Below are 25451 nucleotides of genomic sequence, written 5' to 3' on the forward strand. Positions count from 1 at the left end.
CAGCAGTGGGGCTATCTACCAGGTATTCTGATACAACATTGTCTGGGACACACTTGGGCTCCCTCGCTCTGTGTGAAATGGTGTATATGGATCTTTCTGTGCACCTGACTGGGGGCCTGGTGTTTGGGCTGAAAATCCCTGTGCTGTACCTCCTGTGGGACGTGAGTGCCTGTAGTGGGGGTGTGAGGACTGTCTTGTACACAGACAGCATCACCACAACACCACCCGGGCACACGGGGGGGGGGGGGCAGGAGCGTGGGCACAGCCTCAGGTGGAAGGTGCTGATTTACCCTGAGGGCTCCTGCGGTGGGTGGGACACACAGCCCTCCCACAGCATCACCCAGATCACTCTGTCACTCTGTGTCTCAGGAGGAGGGACGGTGCAGACACACAGCATCACCCAGATCACTCTGTCACTCCGTGTTTCAGGAGGAGGGACGGTGCGGACACACAGCCCTCCCACAGCATCACCCAGATCACTCTGTCACTCTGTGTTTCAGGAGGAGGGACGGTGCAGACACACAGCATCACCCAGATCACTCTGTCACTCTGTGTTTCAGGAGGAGGGACGGTGCGGACACACAGCCCTCCCACAGCATCACCCAGATCACTCTGTCACTCCGTGTTTCAGGAGGAGGGACGGTGTGAACACACAGCCCTCCCACAGCATCACCCAGATCACTCTGTCACTCTGTGTTTCAGGAGGAGGGACGGTGCGGACACACAGCCCTCCCACAGCATCACCCAGATCACTCTGTCACTCTGTGTTTCAGGAGGAGGGATGGTGCGGACACACAGCATCACCCAGATCACTCTGTCACTCTGTGTTTCAGGAGGAGGGACAGTGCGGACACACAGCCCTCCCACAGCATCACCCAGATCACTCTGTCACTCTGTGTTTCAGGAGGAGGGACAGCACGGAAGGAAGACATTTGTGCCGTGATACTATTGCAGAAATCCCGAGCTGTCGGAGAGGAGAAGATAACGACAGATCCAGGGTTATTCCATAAGGGAACTAAAGTTTTTTGCGTATCCTGGATGGATTCCAGTAGTTGGTGGAATAGATCGAAGACATACCAGTGTCCCACAGTGATTCAGACTGTCAAACAGAGTCTCATCGACAGGACCCGATCCAGAGGAGGTTCCTGCTCCGGTGGGTAAAACCTGCCTCTTTATTGCCGCATTTCATTTTGCACTGTAAACTTACCACTACAAACATAAGAGACATGTCGGATGTGTGTCTGGGGGAGGGGAGGGAGAGTGATGGGTCTGTACCCCAGTCAGTCAGAAGACGCAGTGGGAGGGAGGGTGGGTGGGTCAGAGAAGGAATCCCCCATGGGTCCTGAGGTCAATTCAGTCCCAATCCCCAGGTAACAATATACTGTTTGTGTTGTGCAATAGGGTGGAGCGAGGATCCGCAGGGCGGTGAGACCCCATCAGTGCCAAATGAACGATCGGATTCATGGATTTCTTCAAGTTGGAGCCCAGAGACGAACGGCAGTAGCTCGGAAAAGCTTAACTGTAATGGTGAGAGGGCAGGCTTGGGGCAGGACTGGGAGATGTTGAGAGTTAAGGGGCAATATGTTCCTATGAGGTGAATGGTAAACCTGGCAAATGTGGGGAATTCTGGATGACGAGAGATAGTCAAGTTCTTTTTTAAAAAAAATTATTTAATTGTGTTTTTAAGTAATTACAAGTGTAGAAAAAAATGTATATCTCCCTTCCCCCCTCCCCTTAACCCCTCCCCCCTAACTTCCCTATTAAAAAAAAGAGAAAGTAAGAAAGAAAAAAAAAGGAAAGAGTGCCTGGTTGTTGGAAGATCTCCACATGCTCCATGGAGTTCTTAATAACTTTAGTATATATATTTATTTCTTTCCCCAAGTAACCAATTGTTTCATCTTCAGAGCACCTATATATTTAGTCCTGTCTTTTGTAAATAAGGGCACCAAATTTTCAGAAATGTTTCATATTTATCTCTTAAATTATAAGTAATTTTTTCTAATGGAATACAGCCATAAATTTCTTTCTTCCAACAATCTATACTTAAATATGTATCCGATTTCCAAGTAACTGCAATAGCTTTTTTGGCTACTGCCAGTGCAATTTTTATGAATTCTTTCTGATATTTATTTAGTTTGAGTTTTGGTTTTATCCCTTCAATATCACCTAGTAAAAGTAATATTGGATTATAAGGAAGTTGTATTCCCGTAATTTGTTCCAGTAAAAGTCTTAAATTTGTCCAAAAAGGTTGAATTTTAGAACAAGACCATGTAGAATGTAAAAAAGTACCAGTTTCTTGGTTACATTGGAAACACTGATCAGATAAACTTGGATTTAATTTATTTATTTTTTGTGGTGTAATATATAATTGATGTAGAAAGTTATATTGCACTAATCTTAACCGAACATTTATTGTATTTGTCATACTATCAAGACATAGTCTTGACCAATTTGTTTCTTCAATTTTAATATTCAAATCACTTTCCCATTTTTGTCTTGACTTATGGACTCCTTGTTTAATTGCCTGTTTTTGAACAAATTATACATACAAGATATAATTTTTTTAACATTTCCTTTTTGAATTAAAATTTCTATTTCATTAGATTTCGGCAATAACATTGTTTGACCTAGTTTTTCTCTTATATAAGCCCTTAGTTGAAAGTAACAAAATAAAGTGTTATTTGATACTTTATATTTATTCTTTAATTGATCAAATGACATTAATATACCTCCTTCAAAACAATCTCCTATGTATCTAATCCCTTTTTGAAACCAATTATATAAAAGTTGATTGTCCATTGTAAAAGGAATAAGTCTATTTTGAATTAAAGATCTCTTTGCTAATAAAGATTTTTTTGTCTCATCATCAACATTTAACTTATTCCATAAATCAATCAAATGTTTTAATATAGGAGATCCTTTCTTTTCCCGTATCTATTTAGATTCCCACTTATATATAAAATCTTCTGGTACGTTTTCTCCTATTTTATCTAGTTCTATTCTAATCCATGCCGGTTTATCTTTCTCAAAAAAAGATGCAATAAATCTAAGTTGATTTGCTTTATAATAATTCTTAAAATTTGGAAGATCAAATTTCCATGTCAATTTTTCCAACGATATTCTTGACATCTTACCTTTCAAGAGAAACTTCCTCACATATTTGTTTAACTCTTGAAAAAACTTCTGGGGTAATTGTATTGGTAATGATTGAAATAAATATTGTAGTCTAGGGAATATATTCATTTTTATAGTATTTACTCTACCTACTAATGTTATTGGTATTTATCAAGATCTTCCTGAATTTTTTTCAAAAGTGGTGAATAATTTAATTTGTATAAGTTTTTTATGTCATTATCAACTCTTATACCTAAATATTTTATACCATTTGCCGGCCAGCTAAATTGAGTTATTAATCGACGTTGACTATAGTCTCCATTAGTAAGAGGTAAAATTTCACTTTTATCCCAATTTACTTTATAACCTGATATTTTCCCATATTCTTCTAATCTATAAGATAATTTACATAATGAATGTAATGGATCTGTTAAAGTAGAACATCATCAGCAAATAAATTAATCTTGTATTCTTCCTGATTAACTCTGAAACCCTTAATATCTGGGTCCATTCTAATTAATTCAGCTAATGGCTCTATTGCCAACACAAACAAAGCAGGTGATAATGGACAACCTTGCCTACTTGATCTTGTTAACTGAAATGATGTCGAAATTTGACCATTTGTCACTACTTTAGCTTTGGGATTAGTATTTAAGGTTTTAATCCATTTTATAAATGATGTTCCTAAACCATATTTTTCCAATACCTTAAATAAAAAATCCCATTCCAATCTATCAAATGCTTTTTCTGCATCTAAAGCAACTGCCACACTCGTTTCCTCCCTCTTTTGCGCTAAATGGATTATACTAAATAACCGGGTTACATTATCTGCCGATTGTCTATTTTTGATAAATCCTGTTTGATCCATATGCACTAATTTTGGTAAGCATTTAGATAATCTATTAGATAAGATTTTTGCTATTATTTTATAATCAGTATTTAATAAAGAAATAGGTCTATATGATGCTGGTTTTAAAAGGTCTCTATCTTTTTTTGGCAATACTATTAAAATAGCTGTTGAAAAAGATTCTGGAAGTCTATGCGTGTTTCTGCTTGATGTATTAACTCCGTAAAGGGAGAAATTAATAAATCTTTTAACTTTTTATAAAATTCAGGCGGAAAACCATCTTCTCCTGGAGCTTTATTACTTTGAAGTGATCCCAGAGCTTCTTCAACCTCCTTTAATGTAAAAGGCATACCTAATCCCTTCTGTTCTTCCGTATTTAATTTTGGAAGAGTTATTTGTGATAAAAATCTTTCTATCTTAACATCATCATTTTTTGATTCTGATTTATACAACTCAGAATAAAAGTTCTTAAAAGCCTCATTAATTTCTAGAGGCTTATAAGTAACTTTATTCACTTTTGTTCGGATTGCATTTATTGTTTTAGAAGTCTGATCTGTTTTTCACTGCCATGCAAGGACCTTATGTGATCTTTCACCTAGTTCATAATATCTCTGTTTAGTTCTCATAATTGCTTTTTCTGTTCGATATGTCTGGAGTGTATTATATTGTAACTTCTTATTAATAAGTTGTCTTCGTTTTTCTTCTGTCATATTTCTTTGAGATTCTTTTTCTAATTTTATAATCTCTTTTTCCAACTGATCTATTTCTATCATATATTCCTTCTTAATTTTAGAAGTATAACTTATTATCTGACCTCTCAAATATGCCTTCATTGCTTCCCACAATATAAATTTATCATCAACTAAATGTGAATTTGTATCTAAAAAGAACTGAATCTGCTTTTTCATAAAGTCACAAAAATCTTGACATTTTAGTAATATTGAATTAAATCTCCATCTATAAATTGATTCCCCTTTATCTATCATTATCATTGTCATTATCAAAGGAGAATGAATATTCTCGCTTTATATTCCATATTTTTCACTATCTTGAATATTCGTTGATAATAGGAAAAAAATCTATCCTTGAGTATGTTTTATGTCTATTTGAATAAAATGAATAATCTCTTTCTTTTGGATTGATTCTTCTCCAAATATCAATCAAATTTAAGTCTTTCATCAATGATAGAGTTAATTTTACTGCTTTTAATTTTGTAATAGCCTTTGTTGATCTATCTAAAACTGGATCTAAACAAAAATTAAAATCTCCACCTATTAATATTTTATCATGTGCGTTAGCCAAATTCAAAAAGACCTCCTGTATAAATTTTACATCATTTTCATTTGGTGCATAAATATTCATAAGAGTCCATAGTTCTGAAAAAATTTGACAATGTATAATTAAATATCTTCCTGCTGAATCAATTAATACATTTTGTATTTTAATTGGTAAATTTTTATTAACCAAAATTGCAACTCCTCTCGCCTTTGAGTTAAATGAAGCTGCAATAACATTTCCAACCCAGTCTCTTTTTAATTTCTGATGTTCTATGTCCATTAAATGAGTTTCTTGTAGGAAAGCTATATCTATTTTCATTTTTTTAATATATGTTAAAATTCTTTTTCTTTTTACTGGTCCATTAAGCCCATTAACATTAAAACTTAAAAAATTAAATAAATTAGTCATTGTTTTTAATTATGTTACTCCAATCTATAATAATGCCTAATCTTTCAACTTTCGTGGTATCCTGGGAAATCTTTTTAGAAGTCTCCATGTTGCTATGTATGTCCCCACCAATCATCCAAGCAAAAAATAGAAGAAAAATAGAGTATAAGGAAAAAAACAAAATACCCCCCTACTAATGTTGTGAAAGAAAAAAAACACAACATTACCCCCCTCTGTTGTACGGGTCATGGCAATCGCCATAATTACACACGTGAATCCCGTAGTAACCGATTCAAAGTTCCCCAGCCCCCCCGCAACGTAAAAAGTATATATATAAGAAAAGAAAAAACATACTATTCTCAATTAATATTTCTAAAATTTTACTTTTCTCCCTTGTATCATCCTTAAATGTCCATCAGTTCCATTCACTATCTCTGTCTTCGTCTTTAACTATTGCGTTTATAAATCTCTACGTTTAATTAGCGAATAGATGGAAGTTTTTGTGCGAACACCTCCGCATCTCGATAATCGGAAAAAAATATTTTTCCCTCTTCCAAAAAAATTATCAGTGTTGCTGGGTGACGCATTAAAAATTTATAACCTTTTTCCCATAAGACTTTTTTTGCTGAATTAAATTCTTTCTTTCTCTTCAAAAGGTTATAACTTATATCAGGATAAAAAAGAACTGGTTTCTCTGCTATCATCAATGGACCCTTTCTTCTTTTGGCACCTTGGGCAGCCACCCTCAAAATCTTTTCTTTATCCTGGTATCTTAAACATCTTATCAAAATTGATCGCAGATTTTGATCATCTTGAGATCTTGGCCTTAAGGCTCTGTGCGCCCTTTCAATCTCAATTGAAGTTTCTTCTCCCATTTCCAATTTTTCAGGGATCCATTTTTGAAAAAAATTTATTGGGTCTTCTCCTTCGGTACCTTCTTTAAGTCCAACAATTTTAATATTGTTACGTCTACTAAAATTTCCAAGCTTATCAATTTTTTCCACGAGTTGTTTTCTTTCTGATGTCCAGGCATTATTATCATCTTCCATTTCCTTCATTCTTCCATCCATATCTTCCATTTTAATTTCCAAATCTGTAATTTACTTTTCCATTTTTTCTTGTTTCTTTGTCATTTTATCAAACATAGCCTCCATATTTATTGTTTTTTCTTTAATTACTTTTTGGTTACTTTTAATTACTTTTAATGCATTTAATTTATGCATTATTTGCCTCAAAGTCTTTTTTGTATTTTCAGAGGAACTTTCATCTCCATCTTCGTCTGATTTATCCAGAGAATCTGACTCTCTCTCAGAATCGCTATCACTTTCAGTTGCAGTCGCAGCTGAGATTTGTAGTTCTGGTTGCTCTCGTTTACGCATGCTCGTTCTTTTACGCTTGCGCAGTTCTCGTTGATCTTTTCCTTTAGAAATGGCCAATGCTGCCGCAGTTTCCTGTTCTGTTTCACCAGTGATGTGTTGTACCTGAGTCCGCGGTTCTTCGGTAACAGTAGACCTTGATTCTGTTCGAACTTGAGCTGTCTTCGCGGTAGTATTTTTCTTTTGTTTATGAGGCATAGCTTAAAACAATCCGGAGTAGTTTATAAGTAACCTTAAGAAAGTATTGACTAATTTTTCTTCACTTAAACATTAATTTATTGATTTTTTTACGGGAGGGCTGGGTTCCAGCGTCTCGATCCTACGTCATCACGTGACGTCCCCCTAGATAGTCAAGTTCTGATCAGGAAAATGAATGAAACACACAGAGTGTTTTGGTCTGGGACTTGTGAATCCCTTGAATTAGAAAGGCTCAGAATACTCTTAAGACGAGGATCAGCAGAGGAAAGAGAGTAAAAGATGAATCGGGCAGGTGAGGTTAAGACAATCCCAAGATGTTGAATCAAGAGTAAGAGAGAGGCTGGTGAGAGAGTGTGTCCCCTTAGATATCAGCAAGGCTGCCCTTGTCTTCTGCAGCTGGAGATGGGTGTGGTTTTAAAATGTATTTTTCCTCAGTGTTTACTGAACATGTTCAAGAAATAAGGGAAACATGGAAATGTTTTGGTGGACAGTCTTATGACCAGGGAGGTGGTATTGGCAGCCTTACAGTGCTATAAGGCAGATAAATCCCCAGGGCCTGTCTGAGTGTCTCCTGGGACTTTATGGAAGGCCAGAGGAATATTAGTGGAGATTCTGCCAGAGATTGCAATGTCCTTCACATTGGTGAAGTTGTGTAAGACTTGAGTGGGCTGAACGTGTTTGGTTGTTTAAGGTGAACTACAAGGACGAGCCAGGAGCTACAGACCGGTCAGACTGATATTCTCAGTAGAGAAGTGACTGGGGGGTATTCTGAGGAACTGGATCTACTAGGAATTGGAATTGTGTAGACAGAGTCTGATCACGATTAGTCAGCATGGATTTGTGTGTAGAAAGTGGTGCTTGAATATTTCTAGCAGTTTCTTGAATGTGTGAGCTAAAAGGACGATGTGCGTAGGGCAAATACAAAGCATAGGTGTGGTCTTTGGCCTGACCTCATAATTCCTTAGCATCTCTCTCCTTAAACCTGACTCTGACCCCTAACTCCCCAAAGCCATCCCTATGAACTTAAAAACCATCTGTATCTGAGCACAGCATAGATAGATAGATAGATAGATACTTTATTCATCCCCATGGGGAAATTCAACCTTTTTTCCAATGTCCCATACACTTGTTGTAGCAAAACTAATTACATACAATACTTAACTCAGTAAAAATATGATATGCATCTAAATTACTATCTCAAAAAGCATTAATAATAGCTTTAAAAAAAGTTCTTAAGTCCTGGCGGTTGAATTGTAAAGCCTAATGGCATTGGGGAGTATTGACCTCTTCATCCTGTCTGAGGAGCTTTGCATCAATAGTAACCTGTCGCTGAAACTGCTTCTCTGTCTCTGGATGGTGCTATGTAGAGGATGTTCAGGGTTTTCCATAATTGACCGTAGCCTACTCAGCGCCCTTCGCTCAGCTACCGATGTTAAACTCTCCAGTACTTTGCCCACGACAGAGCCCGCCTTCCTTACCAGCTTATTAAGACGTGAGGCGTCCCTCTTCTTAATGCTTCCTCCCCAACACGCCACCACAAAGAAGAGGGCGCTCTCCACAACTGACCTATAGAACATCTTCAGCATCTCACTACAGACATTGAATGACGCCAACCTTCTAAGGAAGTACAGTCGACTCTGTGCCTTCCTGCACAAGGCATCTGTGTTGGCAGTCCAGTCTAGCTTCTCGTCTAACTGTACTCCCAGATACTTGTAGGTCTTAACCTGCTCCACACATTCTCCATTAATGATCACTGGCTCCATATGAGGCCTAGATCTCCTAAAGTCCACCACCATCTCCTTGGTCTTGGTGATATTGAGACGCAGGTAGTTTGAGTTGCACCATATCACAAAGACAGAGACAGAGACCACAGTTCAGAGACAACTTGACATAGGGACAAAGATGCATAGTTTATCGAAAGAGCAATCATGGGTGTTAACAAAGGTGTTGAGCACACTGGCCTTGATCGGTGAAGGAACTGAGTAGAAGAATTGGGATGTAACGATACAGTTGTATAAATCATTGGTGAGGTCACACTTGGAATACTGAGCACTGTTTGGGAAAACCAGTGACAGGAAAGAACTGGAAAGAACAGAGAAAATTTACCAGGATGTTGGATATCTCGAAGTCCTGAGGAATAGGAATTGGCTCAGTAGTCTAGGTGTTTATTCTGTGGAACATGGGAGAATAAGCGGTGACCAAATCAAAGTATATAAACTCATGAGGGGGCAACAGTTTGCTCCCCAGAGTAGGGGGAGGCAATACTAGAGGTCATAGTAAACACAAAGTACCCTACAGATGCTGTGGTCAAATTAACATGTACAAACAAGCTGGAAGAATTCAGCAGGTCGGGCAGCATCCGTTGAAACGTTGACTGCTCGTTTCAATGGATGCTGCCTGACCTGCTGAGTACTTACAGCTTGTTTGTACTAGAGGTCATAGGTTCAGAGTGAGGGGGGAAGCTATACAGGGCTTGAGGGGCAACTATTACACCCAGGGGGTAGTGAGTCCATGCAACCAGCTGTCATGGGAAGTGATTGCGACAGCTACAATGATATCATTGAGGAAACCCTGAGCAGGTACATAGATGGCTGAGGCTTGGAGAGGTGCAGACTGAATGTAGGAAATTTAGAATGCCTGGGTGGGGGCCGTGGTCAGTGTGGGCACATTGTGATAAAGGGTTTGGACTGTGCTGTACTGTTCTGTGTTCTGTTGTGCTATACTGCTCTGTGATTACACATTAATGAAGGTAGAGCCATAGATGTAGTGTAGATGGATTTTAGCAAGGCATTTGATAAGATATCCCATGCAAGGCTTATTGAGAAGGTAAGGAGGCATGGGATCCAAGGGGACATTGCTTTGTGAATCCAGAACTGGCTTGCCCACAGAAGGCAAAGAGTGGTTGTGGACCGGTCATATTCTGCATGGAGGTCAGTGACCAGGGGAGTGCCTCAGGGATCTGTTCTGGGACACCTACTCTTTGTGATTTTTACAAATGACATGGATGAGGAAATGGAGGGATGGGTTAGTAAATCTGACACGAAGGTTGGGGGTGTTGTGGATAGTGTGGAGGGTTGTCAGAGGTTACAGCAGGACATTGATAAGATGCAAAACTGTACTGAGAAATGGCAGATGGAGTTCAACCCAGATAAGTGTGAGGTGGTTCATTTTGGTAGGTCAAATATGATGGCAGAGTATAGCAATGATGAGACTCTTGGCAGTGTGGAGGATCAGAGGGATCTTGGGATCTGAGTTCATAGGACACTCAAAGCTGCTGCACAGGTTGACGCTGTAGTTAAGGAGCAATTCTGTGCATTGGCCTTCATCAGTCATAGGATTCAGTTTAAGAGCCGAGACTCAAATGTTGCAGCTATATAGGACCCTGGTCAGACCCCACTTGGAGTACTGTGCTCAGTCTGGTCTTCTCATTACAGGAAGGATGTGGAGATGTGCAGAGGAGATTTACAAGGATGTTGCCTGGATTGGGGAGCATGCCCTATGATAATAGGTTGAGTGAACTCGGCCTTTTCTCGTTGGAGCGATAGAGGATGAGAGGCAACATGATAGAGGTGTATAAGATGATGAGAGGCATTGATCGTGTGGATAGTCAGAGGCTTTTTCCCAGAGCTGAAATGGCTAGTATGAGAGGGCATAGTTTTAAGGTGCTTGGAAGAAGGTAGAGAGGAGATGTCAGGGGTAAGATTTTTATGCAGAGAGTGGTGAGTGCATGGAATGGGCTGCTGGTGGAGGCAGAAATGATAGGGTCTTTTCTTTCTTTCTTTCTTTTTAAATCTTTTTATTAATTAAAAAAACGTAAGTGAAATAGGAATTCAAAATGTTTGAGAGTACATAATTAATAGTTTAAATAGACAATCAGATATATAATAATCAATATATAAAGCCTCCCAAACCCATAGTATTAATGTAAAAGAAACGAAAAAGAGAAAAAAAAACAAAAAAACTAAAAGAAAACTTTAAAAAAAACTAACCAACATGGGCAATTGCATAATGTTAAATACATACAGTAGTGCCGATAACTCCGAACCTCCATCCAAATAATTAAGGATAATAACAGTAAGGTTTAGGATCAGACCATTTAACTCATATGAAAATGTTGAATAAATGGTCTCCAAGTTTCCTCAAATTTAACTGAAGAATCAAAAACCACACTTCTAATTTTTTCTAAACTCAGACAAGAAATAGTTTGAGAAAACCACTGAAATACAGTTGGAGGGTTAATTTCTTTCCAATTCAGTAAAATAGATCTTCTAGCCATTAATGTAACAAATGCAATCATTCGTTGAGATGAAGCGGATAGACGATTATTATCTATCATTGGTAAACCAAAAATTGCAGTAAAAGGATGCGGTTGGAAATTGATATTTAAAACTTGAAATAATATGAAAAATATCTTTCCAATAATTTTGTAAACAAGGACAAGACCAAAACATATGAGTCAATGAAGCAACATCAGAATGACATCTGTCACAGGTTGAATTAACATAAGAATAAAATCGAGCAAGTTTATCTTTAGACATGTGAGCTCTATGTACAACCTTAAATTGTATTAGGGCATGTTTAGCACAAATAGAGGACAAATTTACCAATGATAAAAAAAAATTCCCATTGCTCAGTAGATATAGGACAATGCAATTCTTCTTGCCATTCCTTCTTAATTTTTTCTGATACATCTGGCTGTACACTCATAATCATATTATAAATGATAGCTACTAAACCCTTTTGACAAGGATTGAGGGCTAAAATTCTTTCTGTAATGTCCAATGGACATTCTTTTGAAAAAGACTTTAATTCATTATACAGAAAATTTCTGACTTGCAAATATCTAAAAAAATGGGTTTTAGGTAAATTATATTTATTAGATAGCTGTTCAAAGGACATAATGTTATCATCCAAAACCAGATCACGAAAACATGTTATACCTTTTGTTTTCCTTAAAAGAAAAGCTTGATCTATAGATGAAGGCCGAAAGAAGTAGTTAGATATTATAGGACATGACAGCATAAACTTATTCAAGCCAAAAAATTTACAAAATTGAAACCAAATTCGTAATGTATACTTGACTATGGGATTAGTTATCTGTTTATTCATTTTGAATAACAAAAAAGGAAGTGAAGATCCTAAGATTGAGATCAGTGAAAAATCTTGCACAGATTTACATTCCAAATTTACCCATTGCAGGCAAACAGCTGTAGTCGATTCTTGTGTCCAGAATATTAAATACCGTATATTAACTGTCCAATCGTAAAATCTTAAGTTTGGTAGAGCCAAGCCGCCCTCCTTCTTAGGCTTCTGTAAATATTTTTTGCCTAGACTAGGATTTTTGTTCTGCCACAAATAAGAAGATATTTTAGAGTCAACCATATCAAAAAAAGATTTAGGAATAAAAATTGGTAATGCTTGAAATAAATATAAAAATTTAGGTAGTATCATCATCTTAATGGCATTAACTCTGCATACCAAAGACAAAGATAATGGAGACCACCTATTAGCAAGTTGCTTAATTTGATTGATTAAAGGTAGAAAATTAATTTTAAATAAATCTTTATGTTTTTTAGTAATTTTAATACCTAAATAAGTAAAATAATCTGTAACAATTCTATATGGTACATGATTATAAATTGGAACTTGCATATTTAATGGAAATAGTTCACTCTTATTAAAATTCAATTTATAACCAGAAAAATTACTAAATTGAGCGAGCAAAGAAGAAATAGCAGGAATAGATCTTTCAGGGTTAGATATATATAATAACAAGTCATCCGCATATAATGATACCTTATACGTCGTCTCCCCACGGGTAATACCGAAAATATTGGGTGATTCACAAATAGCTATAGCCAAGGGTTCTAAAGCAATGTCAAATAATAAAGGACTTAAAGGACAACCTTGCCTTGTACCACGAAATAGCTGAAAAAAAGGGGATCTTTGATTATTGGTAAAAACCGAAGCTAAGGGTTTATGGTTTATTAATTTAATCCATGATATAAATTTTGAACTAAAATTAAAATGTTGCATTGTATTAAATAAATATGGCCATTCGACTCTATCAAATGCTTTTTCGGCATCTAAAGAAATGACACATTCTGGTATTTTAGATGAAGAGGTATAAATAATATTAATTAATTTTCTAATGTTAAAAGATAAATAGCGATTTTTAATAAATCCAGTCTGATCTTCAGAAATAATTCGAGGTAATATATTTTCTAATCTAATAGCCAAAATTTTACTAAAAATCTTAAAATCCGTATTCAACAAGGATATAGGCCGATAGGATGCGCATTCAGTAGGGTCTTTATCTTTTTTAAGAATTAAAGAAATAGAAGCTTTATAAAAAGATTGTGGTAGTTTACCTATACTTAATGCATCTTTAAAAATTTTACAAAGCCAAGGAGAAAGTATGGAAGAAAAAGATTTAAAAAATTCTGCGGAAAAACCATCTGGACCAGAAGCTTTACCCGAATTCATTGAAAAAATACCCTTTTCTATTTCAGACTCCGTAATAGGTGTATCCAAAAATACACTATCCTCAACAGTTACTTTTGGAATATTCAATTTCCTTAAAAATTCATTTATTATAGAAGAGTCCTTAGTACATTCTGATTGATATAAGGAATTATAAAAATCTTGAAAGGCTTTATTTATCTCTTTGTGATCGATCGTCAAAGTACCATCTTGTTTACGAATCCTAGTAATCTGTCGTCTATCCGAGACAATTTTCAATTGGTTAGCTAGTAATTTACCAGACTTATCTCCATATATATAGAATTGGGCTTTTGATTTAATTAACTGACTTTCAATCGAGGAGGATAATAGTAAGCTATGCTCCATTTGAAGTTCCACTCTTTCTTTATAAAGTTCTTTGCTAGGGATCATTGAATAAATCTTGTCAATTGCTTTGATTTTATCAACTAGTATTAATATTTTAGAATTAGTTTGTTACCTAACTCCAGCAGAATATGAAATAATCTGTCCACGAATATATGCCTTAAAAGTATCCCACAAAGTTCCACTAGAGATCTCTGCTGTAAAATTTGTTGAGAAAAACAAATCAATTTGCTGTTTAATAAAGTTGACAAAGTCAGGATCCTGCAATAAAACAGGATTAAACCTCCAACCTTTAGTATTAATATATGAATTCGTCATGTTAATAGATAACTTCAAAGGTGCATGATCAGATATGGTAATAGAGTCATATTTACAATCCATAATATCTGTAAGTAAATGGTGATCAATCAAAAAGTAATCAATTCTTGAGTAATTATGGTAAACATGGGAAAAGTATGAAAACTCTTTGTCGTTAGGGTGTAAAAAATGCCAAATTTCACAAATAGCTGAATCAATCATAAAAGAGTTAATGAGAGAAGCAGATTTATTTGGAAGAGTTTGGGTGGCCTTGGATCTATCCATCAAAGGGTTTAAACAACAGTTAAAATCCCCACCCATTATCAATCTATATTGATTCAAATTAGGAAAGGATATAAATAAACATTTAAAAAATTCAGGACAATCAGTATTTGGAGCATAAACATTAACTAAAACAACTTTTTGATAAAAAAGTAGACCAGTAATAAGCAAAAATCTACCTTGCGGATCTGAAATTGTTTCATGATGTATAAAAGAAGTTGATGAATCTATAAAAATGGAAACACCTCTCACTTTGGCTTGCGAATTTGAGTGATACTGTTGGCCCTTCCAAAACCTAAACAACCGTTGACTATCCACCTTCCTTACATGAGTCTCTTGTACAAAAATAACATTAGCATTCATTCTGTGGAATACTTTGAATGTTTTTTTCCGTTTGATCGGATGATTTAAACCATTAGTATTCCAAGAAACAAAGTTAATAGTCCTATCCATATTGACAATATTTATTACAATTAACACATAAGTTTGAAAAAAAAGTGAACTCATGAACCCGGAAGAAGGAAGTAAGTTCAAGGAGAAACCAGAAGTCACGGCACTGCGACCATTTTTGTAGTTTCATATAAGCCCATGAAATAAAACTAAGCAGAAAGCAAGCAAAAGGAAAAGAAAAAAGAAAAATTCCCCTCCCTCCACCCTCAAAACCCCAGGAAAAAAGCCAAAAAGAGGCAAGCAAGCAATCTAATACTAAAATTACCCCCGTGTCTCAAGACGGCAACTCAGACACAACAAAGTTAAAAAAAAATACATACAACCCACATTATAAGAGAGGGTTGGTATAACAAAAGTTAAAATATAAAATTAGTATTATAAATGTATATAAACAAAAGGGTTAAAAAAGAATTAAAACGATAAAACCCATAAATGACTAATACTGGATTGGTATTTTAAATGAAAGTTTAAAACTTTCAAACACATCAAAACAGATATGACGTTCCAAGCACTAAAGTCTGTCGGGAAGAAGAAACAACATTTTATTTTTTTTAAAAATCTTAATATTTAAATGTTAAGTGTATAAAAAAGCATATATCAGCTTAAAAAGAAAAGCAAAAAGGAGGAAAAAAACCCTAATAAGTTATTTTCAACGCTAATAGATTAATAATATGGAAAAATAATAAAGTCAAAATAAACCGAGCAAAAAGAGCTTTAACCGTATATAAGAAATACATGTAAGCCATACCAAAAAAAAACCAAACATCATTCTGTAACAGATCCAAATCTATAGGCTAAATTACATTAGTCAGCCCGGTAGAATGTCATTGTTCCAAGAAACTTTGAGCATCCGCTGGAGATTTAAACAGCCGAAAAGTTCCGTCCTCAAGAGTGACTCTCAAGTGTGCTGGAAATAACAGCGCTTGCTTGCAGCCTTTCTGGTGAAATTTCGACATAACCGATCTAAAAGCCATTCTCGCCCTTAAGACTTCAGGGCTATAATCTTCCAGAATGCGAAATTTAAACTCTTGATAGCTGATCATACCCTTTTTTCAAGCCGCCCGAATCAAACGTTCTTTGGTATGAAAGTAATGGATCCGAAGAATTACATGTCATGGTTTCAAACTTGAATCAGACCGAAAACGGGAGACACGGTGTGCCCGATCAATTACCGGGAGAGAGTCCAGTACCTCTGGACCCAAGACATCCATTAGAAATTTAGAGAAGAAAACGGTAAGATCACCGCTCTCAAATTTTTCCGGAATCCCAATTAATCGAAGATTTTGTCTTCGAGAGCGATTTTCCAAATCAGTAATTTTAACTTTATGACGATCCATCTGTTGAGAAGTCGAAGTTTGCTCTTCTTGTATTTTTTCAATTATACGATCTTTCTTGCGAGCGGCTTCTTCAAGAGCCAAAATACTTGCTTGTTGTTTTTGTGATTCCAGTGAAAGTGTCTGGAGCTTTTCTTCAACTAGTTTCAAACGCTCATCAAACCGAAAAAACTTTACGGTTATTTTTCTCTCCAGTTCTTCAAATTTGTCTTCTATAAGCTTCACAATTGTTTCTAAAGTTATCGGTTCTTTCGTCTGTTTCGATTCTTTTGCTCTAGACATTTCAGCAAGTTGAGAATAATTCAAATAGTTAAAAAGAAAAATTCTGTATGTTTAGACCCCTTTAGAATAAGTATAAAAAATCCTTTAAGGGGTGTTTGTAGGTTAAAAAGACGTAAAAGATTTGGAGCAAAGTCTAGAAGCGGTTTACTCCATGAGTGCCATCTTGAGACCCTAGGGTCTTTTTAAGAGTCTCCTGGATAGGTACATTTTTTAATATATAGGCATCCATTAGTCTCATGAGACGCTGGATTTGCGCCTTGGAAGGTTTTTCCAGGGCGCAGGCCTGGGCAGGGTTGTATGGGAGACCGGCAGTTGCCCAAGCTGCAAGCCTTCCCCTCTCCACGCTACCGATTTTGTCCACTAGGACCCATGCAGCTTGGCACCGGTGACGTTGCAGAGCAATGTGTTGTTAAGTGCCTTGCTCAATGACATAAACACACTGCCTCAGCTGAGGCTTGAACCAGTGACCTTCAGGTTGCTAGTTCGATGCCTTGCCCACTGGGCCACACGCCAACGCTGGATAGGTACAAAGAGCTTAGAAAAACAGAGGGCTATGGGTAAGCCTAGGTAGTTCTAAAGTAAGGACATGTTTGGCACAGCTTTGAAGGGCCTGTATTGTGCTGTAGGTTTTCTATGTTTCTATGTTAAAGCACCTCCTCAGTGTACATCTCGCAGTCTCCTGGTGACTGGCACCCGACTCACAGCAGAGACCCCTCTGTTTCCAGTGAGGGGATTCTGTGGCATGTGGGAATCGTGGGACTCACTATCACCCCCAGGTCCATACCTCACCCTCTAGGTACAGTATGTCTGTGTTACCCTGCAGCCCCTACACCATTCCCACTCACTGTCACCACCCCCCAGTCCGTGCACACCTCCCATACCCTGTGAACCCTCCGGTGTCCACACCCCTACTCGTCTTTGTGACCACCTCCAGCACCGACGTCCCTTCCCTTCTCCGTGTCCTCCTCCAACTGTTGTCCCCTCGCCGTGTCTCTGTCCCCTCATGATTTTACACACTTCCTTGTCTCCGAGACCCACTCTGGCACCTACTCTCCTCTCCGTCTCTGTAAACCACCAGCAATTGTCTGTCACTTGCACATCCCTCAGGATCTACCGTTGCCCTGTCTCATCCAAATTGTACAAACACGGTGGGTGTCCATCTCTGAGATCAGAGAAACATTAAATCACCCCTCCCTTTCCGTTACTGAGAATCACCCTGAGTGAAATGTGCCCGGTCTGAGGCAGGATGAGTGAGCACAGGTTCTGTGTTTTACAGTGCAGTGTTACGGTCGAGGAGACGTCCATGAGAAGATTGTGAAGGAGCTGGATATCTCCTCACGTGAAGGGCCAGGGGTTCCCTGTGTTCTGTTTGTCTACAGAGTGTCTAATGAAATTCAGGATCTTCAAAATGCTCTTCACTGGGTCACAGGTAGATACTCGCATCGTTTTTCACAGGGGAAATGATCCAGTGGCATTTTCTCCCAAAAGTCCCCTTCCCTTGTGGGGACTTCTGCTGACTGTTGGCTGTTCACTCCCTCAGGGAGGAGGCAGGAGAGTGGGGTTGAGAGGGATAGTAAATCAGCCAAGGTGGAATGGGACAGCAGACTCGATGGGTCAAATCGCCTAATCCTTTGTCTTATGGTCAGTGTGATACAGGTGATTAGTTCATTGTAGGAGAAGGGGACGAGCTTTCCTGTAATGCCTTCCTGGTCCATAACATGTTCTGCCATTAAGCACACAGTCGTTATTGTAATGGGGGATGTGTATTGCTGCATAGCAAGCTCCCACAGACAGCAGTGAGGAGATGGATTGGAGAGCCCATTGTCTGGGACATGGGGCTTCCCTTGCTCTGTCTCAAATGGTCTGTGTGGATCTTTCTGTGCAGCTGAGTGAGGGAGGGGTTTGGGGCTTGGCTGAAAATCCCAGTGGAGCAATGGTGCCTCTGGCAGTCATGTCCTATGGGGTTGTGAGAGCCAGTAGTGGAATGAGAGGGCTGTCTTGTACATAGTCAGCATCAACTGGACACACACGGGGACAGGAAGGTGGGACAGCCCCAGGGGGAAGGTGCTGAGCTCAGGGCTGAAGTACCCAGTGGGTGGGACTCACACCCATCCCACAGCAGCACCCAGACACTCTGTTACTCTGTGTTGCAGGAGACGGAAGAGCGCGGAAGGAAGACATTTGTGCCGTGATTCTGATGCAGAAATCCCGAGATGTGGGAGAGGGGCAGATAAGGACCTACCCAGGGTTATTCCATGAGGGAACAGCAGTTCATCGAGTACTTTGGAGAGAAACCTACGATATTCTCAAAAGGAGATCAGCTGACTGCCAGTGTCCAAATACGATTCGGGCCATCAGACAGAGTCTCAGTGACAGAACCAGATCCAGAGAACATTCCTCCCCTGGTGGGTAAAACCTGTCTCTCCCTGTCACGACTCACTCTGCACTGTAACCTTCCCACATGGAATGTGAGGGATGTGATCGATGTGTGTCTCAGGTGGGAAAATGTTGGAACAATAGCCGGTCAGTCAGTGACTGCTGCGGGAGGGAGGTTCGGAGCACAAACGTCCTTTGGTACTGAGGTCAGTTTAGCACCAACTCCCGTGTACAGGCTTCTGACTGATGTGTGTGATTTCCAGTAGGGCAGAGCGAGGATCCGCCAGGCAGTGAGTCTCTGGTGCTGAGTGAACAATCGGCTTCCTCGATTTCTTCAGGATTCAGCCAAAGGAAGAGCAGCTGGAACTTGGAAAGGCTTCAGTGTAACGGTGAGAATGCAGGCTTGGGGCTCGACCCGAAAGATTGGGGCAGGAGTTGAGAAGTATCAAGTCTGCAGAGGCAGTATGTTCCTGTCGAAGTGGAGGGAAAACCTGGCAAGACGAGAGATATTCAAGCTTTGGTCAAGAAACATATGGAAGGACAAGGTGAAATCAGGTCATTTCCCAGTGAATCCCTTAATTCACATGACTATTTGCCCAATGAGTCTGTGATGACCACCATGCCCAGCTGGAAAATCCCTTAGTCACATGACTAAGAATACTATCACGAGGGAAAGCAGGAGGGAAAAGTGAGAGGGTGTGATTGGGATCAGGAGGACAAATATAAGGAAAACAGCAAGAAGTTCTGTAGAGTTTAGCTTAAACTTTACAGTGCCAGCCATGTGTGTTCAATTCCCACTGCTGTCTTTGAGGAGTTTGTACTTCCTCCCTGTGACTGCAGTGAGTTTCCACTGGGTATTCCAGTTTCCTGCCACAGTGCCAAAACCTTAGTGTTAGTAAGTTGTGGGCATGCTATGTTGGCACTGGTAGCAGATATAAATGATCTAAATAGGACTGGAGGGGCAATTCTTTCACCCATAGGGTGGTGAGTATAGAGACACGGCTGCCAGAGAAAGTGACGGCAGCAGTGGGTCCAACAACGGTATCATTGAAGGGGCACCTGGATGGGTGCATGGAAAGGCTAGGTTAGAACGGATAAAGTTGACTGCAGGAAATTGGGATTTTCCAGCTGGGCATGGTGGTCATCACAGACTCATTGGGCAAATAGTCTCTGTAAACTACCCCACTTAACCTGGTGTTCTGGAACCTACACGCCTTGTCATCTCTGCGGTCTCCACTGTCTCCAACACTCCTCCCCCCCATCTCTGTAAACCTGCCCACTTCACCTGCTGCTTTCACATACCTTGAGAGCTCACATTTGCTGACAGATTTACAGTGAAACAGAGCCCATTCCCATGCTGGTGGGTGTCCGTCTCTGAGCTCGGAGGAACATTAATTCTACCCCCTTCCCTTCTGTTACTAGGAATCACCCTGAGTGAAATGTGCTGGTGTGAGGCAGACTGAGTGAGCACAGGTTCTGTGTTTTACAGTGCAATGTTACGGTCGAGGAGCCGTCCATGAGGAGATTGTGAAGGAGCTGAATATCAACCAGTGTGAAGGGCCAAGGATTCCCTGTGTCCTGTTTGTCTACAAAGTGTCTCGTGAAATTGAGGATTTTCGAAATGCCCTGCAGTGGGTCACAGGTAGATATTCTTGTCCCCTCCACAGGTGAGTGTCATGAGGTTGATTCGCTTCCCTGGTATCCCCTTCCCCTTGGAGACTTTTGCTGACTACTGGCTCTTCCCGTCCTCTGAGGTACAATAATTATGACTGTGTGTCATCCTGTATTTGGTTCACAGTAGGAGAGTGGCACTGCATCGACATAGCACCTTCCTTATCCTTGCCTTGTCCTGTGATGCCCTGCCACCAAATCTCACAGTAGTTATCATTGTGATGGGATGTATAACGGTGCACAGCAAGCTCCCACAAACAGCTGTGAGGTAATGGACTGTGGATCCCGATGTAACATTGTCCAGGACACGGGTCGGTTCCCTTCCTCTGTGTGTAATGGTGTTTGGAACTTTCTGTGACCCTGAGTGGGGAGAGCATTCCTGGGATGAAAGTCCCAGTGGGACAATGATGCTACTGTCAGTGCTGTACCTCCTGTGGGGAGGGGAGTGCCAGTAGTGGGATGGGAGGGCTGTCTTGTACATAGTCAGCGTCAACCAGACACACACGGGGCAGGAAGGTGGGACAGCCCCAGGGGGAAGGTGCTGAGCTCAGGGCTGATGTACCCAGTGGGTGGGACGCACACCCATCCCACAGCAGCACCCAGACACTCTGTTACTCTGTGTTGCAGGAGACGGAAGAGCACGGAAGGAAGACATTCGTGCCGTGATTCTGTTGCAGAAATCCCGAGATGTGGGAGAGGGGCAGATAAGGACCTATCCAGGGTTATTCCATGAGGGAACAGCAGTTCATCGAGTATTTTGGAGCGAAACCCATATCCTCAAAAGATGGAAAGCTGACTGCCAGTGTCCAAATACGATTCAGGCCATCAGACAGAGTCTCAGTGACAGAACCAGATCCAGAGAACATTCCTCCCCTGGTGGGTAAAACCTGTCTCTCCCTGTCACGCTTCACACTTCACTGTAAACTTCCCACATGGAATGTGAGGGATGTGATCGATGTGTGTCTGGGGTGGGAAAATGATGAAACAAACAATAGTCGGTCAAGAAGAGGGAGGGAGGTTTGCAATCTAAAACATCTTTGGGTCCGGAGGTCAATTTAGCAATAATTCCAAGCTTACAGGCTTCTGACTGATGTGTGTGCTTTCCAGTAGGGCGGGGTGACAGTCCACCGGGCAACGAGACTCCAGTGATGAATGAACAATTGGATTGTTCGATTTCTTCAGGATGCAGCCAAAGGAAGAGAAGCAGGAATTCGGAGAAGTGTAACGGTGAGAATGCAGGCTTGGGGCTCAAGCTGAGCGATTGGGGCAGGAGTTGAGAAATTTTAAGTCTGCAGAGGCAGTATATTCCTATCAAAGTGGAGGGTAACTGAGAGATATTCAAGCTTTGATCACAAAAAAAAGGACAAAGTGAAATTAGGTTATTTCCCAGTGAATCCCTTAACATCAAATGACTAAGATGTTCAATGATTCAATGCTGATGTAACACAAAAACAAATCTTTAATCTGATCTGACACTATTTTAAGTTTAAAATGATAACTAAGAAGAAATAGCTTACTTTAGAAGCTCAGAAGGTCTGCTTGTGTCCTGAGCTGCAGAAACATATTGGGAGAAAATAACACAGCACATTGACATTCATTAGTTGGACATTGAATTTGGAACTGGGGCATTATGTTGCTGTTGAATGTGTTATTGGTGAAGCTGCAATTCAAATATAGTGTAGAGTTTTGATGACCCTTTTATAGGAAAGATGTGGTTAAGCTGGAAATTGGGCAGAGAATTTCAAGACTTGCCAGTGTTGAGTAATAGGGAGGGCTTTTCCATTCTAGTTCATTATACCTTGTAACGCAGGCAGTGGTGATGATATTTATGTCCTCGTTGTCCATGGGAATGGTACCAGAGGATTGGAGGGAGGCGAATGTTGTTCCCTTGTTCAAAAATGTAGTAGGGATTGTCCAGGTAATTATAGACCAGTGAGCCTTATGTCTGTGGTGGGAAAGCTGTTGGAAAAGATTCTTAGAGATAGGATCTATGGGCATTTAGAGAATCATGGTCTGATCAGGGACAGTCAGCATGGCTTTGTGATGGGCAGATCAAGTCTAACAAGCCTGATTGAGTTCTTTGAGGAGGTGACCAGGCGTATAGATGAGCATAGTGTAGTGGATGTGATCTACATGGATTTTAGTAAGGCATTTGACAAGGTTCCACACAGTAGGCTTATTCAGGAAGTCAGAAGGCATGGGATCCAGGGAAGTTTGGCCAGGTGGATTCAGAATTGGTTTGCCTACAGAAAGCAGAGCGTCGTGGTGGAGGGTGGACATTCGGATTGGAGGGTTGTGACTAGTGGTGTCCCACAAGGACCTGTTCTGGGACCGCTACTTTTTGTGATTTTTATTAATGACCTGGATGTGGGGGTTGAAGGGTGGGTTGGCAAGTTTGCAGATGACACAAAGGTTGGTGGTGTTGTAGATAGTGTAGAGGATTGTCAAAGATTGCAGAGAGACATTAATAGGATGCAGAAGTGGGCTGAGAAGTGGCAGATGGAGTTCAACCCGGAGAAGTGGGAAGTGGTACACTTTGGGAGGACAAACTCCAAGGCAGAGTACAAAGTAAATGGCAGGATACTTGGTAGTGTGGAGGAGCAGAGGTACATGTCCACAGATCCCTGAAAGTTGCCTCACAGGTAGACAGGGCAGTTAAGAAAGCTAACACCCCATAAGCTTTCTTAAGTCGAGGGATAGAGTTTAAGAGTCATGATGTAATGATGCAGCTCTATAAAACTCTAGTTAGGACACATTTGGAGTACTGTGTCCAGTTCTGGTTGGCTCACTATAGGAAGGATATGGAAGCATTGGAAAGGATACAGAGGAGATTTACCAGGATGCTGCCTGGTTTAGAGAGTATGGATTATGATCAGAGATTAAGGGAGCTAGGGCTTTACTCTTTGGAGGGAAGGAGGATGAGAGGAGACATGATAGAGGTATACAAGATATTAAGAGGAATAGATAGAGTGGACAGCCAGCGCCTCTTCCCCAGGGCACCACTGTTCAATACAAGAGGACATGGCTTTAAGATAAGGGGTGAGAAGTTCAATTGAGGATATTAGGGGAAGGTTTTTTTTTACTCAGAGTGGTTGGTGCGTGGAATGCACTGCCTGAGTCAGTGGTGGAGGCAGATACACTAGTGAAATTTAAGAGACTACTAGACAGGTATATGAAGGAATTTATGGTGGGGGTTATATGGAAGACAGGGTTTGAGGGTTGGCACAACATTGTGGGCCGAAGGGTCTGTACTGTGCTGTACTATTCTATGTTCTATATGGAAATATATAAAATCATGGTGTGGCTAGGATAAGGAGGATGCCATCAGTCTTTCCCACATGTCAGTGTTGCGCGGAGCGAATGAGGAGAACCCAAGTGCAGGACGCGATCACAGAGATTGAGTTGGGGGTCCTGGCGCTGACATGAACTTTGAACAGCAAACCGGGGGTATCTTGACACGGAGCTCTGATACGGAGTCTTGACACGGAGACGGGGTTTTCATGGAATATCTTGAAACTGGAGCTGATCTTGGAATAAACGGTTCTAAGCAGTCGAGAAACTAAGTTATCATATGCGAATAAACCAACAAACTGGCAACCTGTGATAGTGATGCCATTGTATTTATTTCAGTCTCTGATGAAAACCAGGTGTACTGTAATTGAGTAAACTAGCAGCAATTGGAGATCTAATGACTGAAATTAGGGCATAATCAGGGAGAAAGGAGTGTTAAAGGGGAACAGGCAACCGGACCATGACAATACCCCTCCCTCAACGGGAGCCTCCAGGCGACCCCCCAGGCTTGTCTGGGTAGTCCCGAAGGAAATCCCGGATGAGAGAAGGGTTCAGGATGAAGGAGCGGGGAATCCAAGAATGTTCTTCTGGGCCGTACCCCTCCCAGTCGACCAGGTACTGGAGACCCCTGCCCCAACGGTGGACATCCACTAACCACCAGACGGTCTGTGCTGGATGGACGTTGAAGATCCGGGGGGGTGGGATGTGGAGGGGGTTCGGTCAGAGGGCACAAGCGGCTGACAGAAACCAGTTTTAAATGGGAGCTATGAAATGTAGGATGGATCTGCACAGATGTAGGTAGTTTAAGCCAGACTGCCGTGGGATTGATAATACTCTCAACCTCGAAGAGTTGAGGGGGGAGCTTCTTGGGCTCGTTCTTGAGAGGAATGTCTCTGGACGAGAGCCACACCATCTGCCCAGGTCGATACTCAGGAGCAGGGGTACGATGGTGGTCGGCAATTTTTCGGTTACTGTTGACTGAGCGAAGCATGGCCGTGCGTGTGTCTTCCCAGATCTTCCGGCACCTGTGTATCTGGGCCTGGACTGATGGCTCCGCCATCTCCTCTTCCTGGGTGGGAAACAGCGGGGGTTGATACCCAAGGGAGCATTCAAAAGGAGATTTTCCGGTAGCGGTGCTGGCAAGAGAGTTGTGGTCATATTCTACCCAGGCGAGATGGTTGCTCCAGGTAGACGGGTTGTTGGCTGTTATACAACGTAAAGCGGCCTCCAACTCCTGGTTGACCCATGCTGTTTGCCCGTTTGTCTGTGGGTGAAGCCCAGATGACAGGCTAACTGAGGTACCAACGGCTCGACAAAAGGATCTCCAAACTTGCAAAATGAATTGAGGTCCCCAGCCGGAATCAATATCCGAAGGGATTCTGTAAAGTTGGAAAACATGGGTGACAAGAAGGTCTGCGATCT

General features: G+C 40.5%; 1 protein-coding gene across 4 annotated transcripts in view; it reads left to right on the top strand.

The window, feature by feature from the left end:
* The window catches only part of LOC140732060 (uncharacterized), a 50209-nt gene that overhangs the window by 4881 nt on the left and 19877 nt on the right, over positions 1-25451 (top strand). Inside the window, exons 3-10 of one of the 4 annotated variants that reach the window (XM_073054190.1) lie at positions 905-1153; positions 1402-1527; positions 17968-18120; positions 18845-19096; positions 19331-19456; positions 20557-20709; positions 21366-21614; positions 21846-21965. In XM_073054190.1, coding sequence (XP_072910291.1) covers positions 905-1153; positions 1402-1527; positions 17968-18120; positions 18845-19096; positions 19331-19456; positions 20557-20709; positions 21366-21614; positions 21846-21965 — 1428 coding nt within the window. The remainder of the gene's footprint in view (positions 1-904; positions 1154-1401; positions 1528-17967; positions 18121-18844; positions 19097-19330; positions 19457-20556; positions 20710-21365; positions 21615-21845; positions 21966-25451) is intronic. The other 3 variants (XM_073054208.1, XM_073054198.1, XM_073054216.1) reach the window with 3 other exon arrangements.

This window comes from Hemitrygon akajei, chromosome 1 (assembly GCF_048418815.1).
Source record: "Hemitrygon akajei chromosome 1, sHemAka1.3, whole genome shotgun sequence".
Taxonomy (NCBI): domain Eukaryota; kingdom Metazoa; phylum Chordata; class Chondrichthyes; order Myliobatiformes; family Dasyatidae; genus Hemitrygon; species Hemitrygon akajei.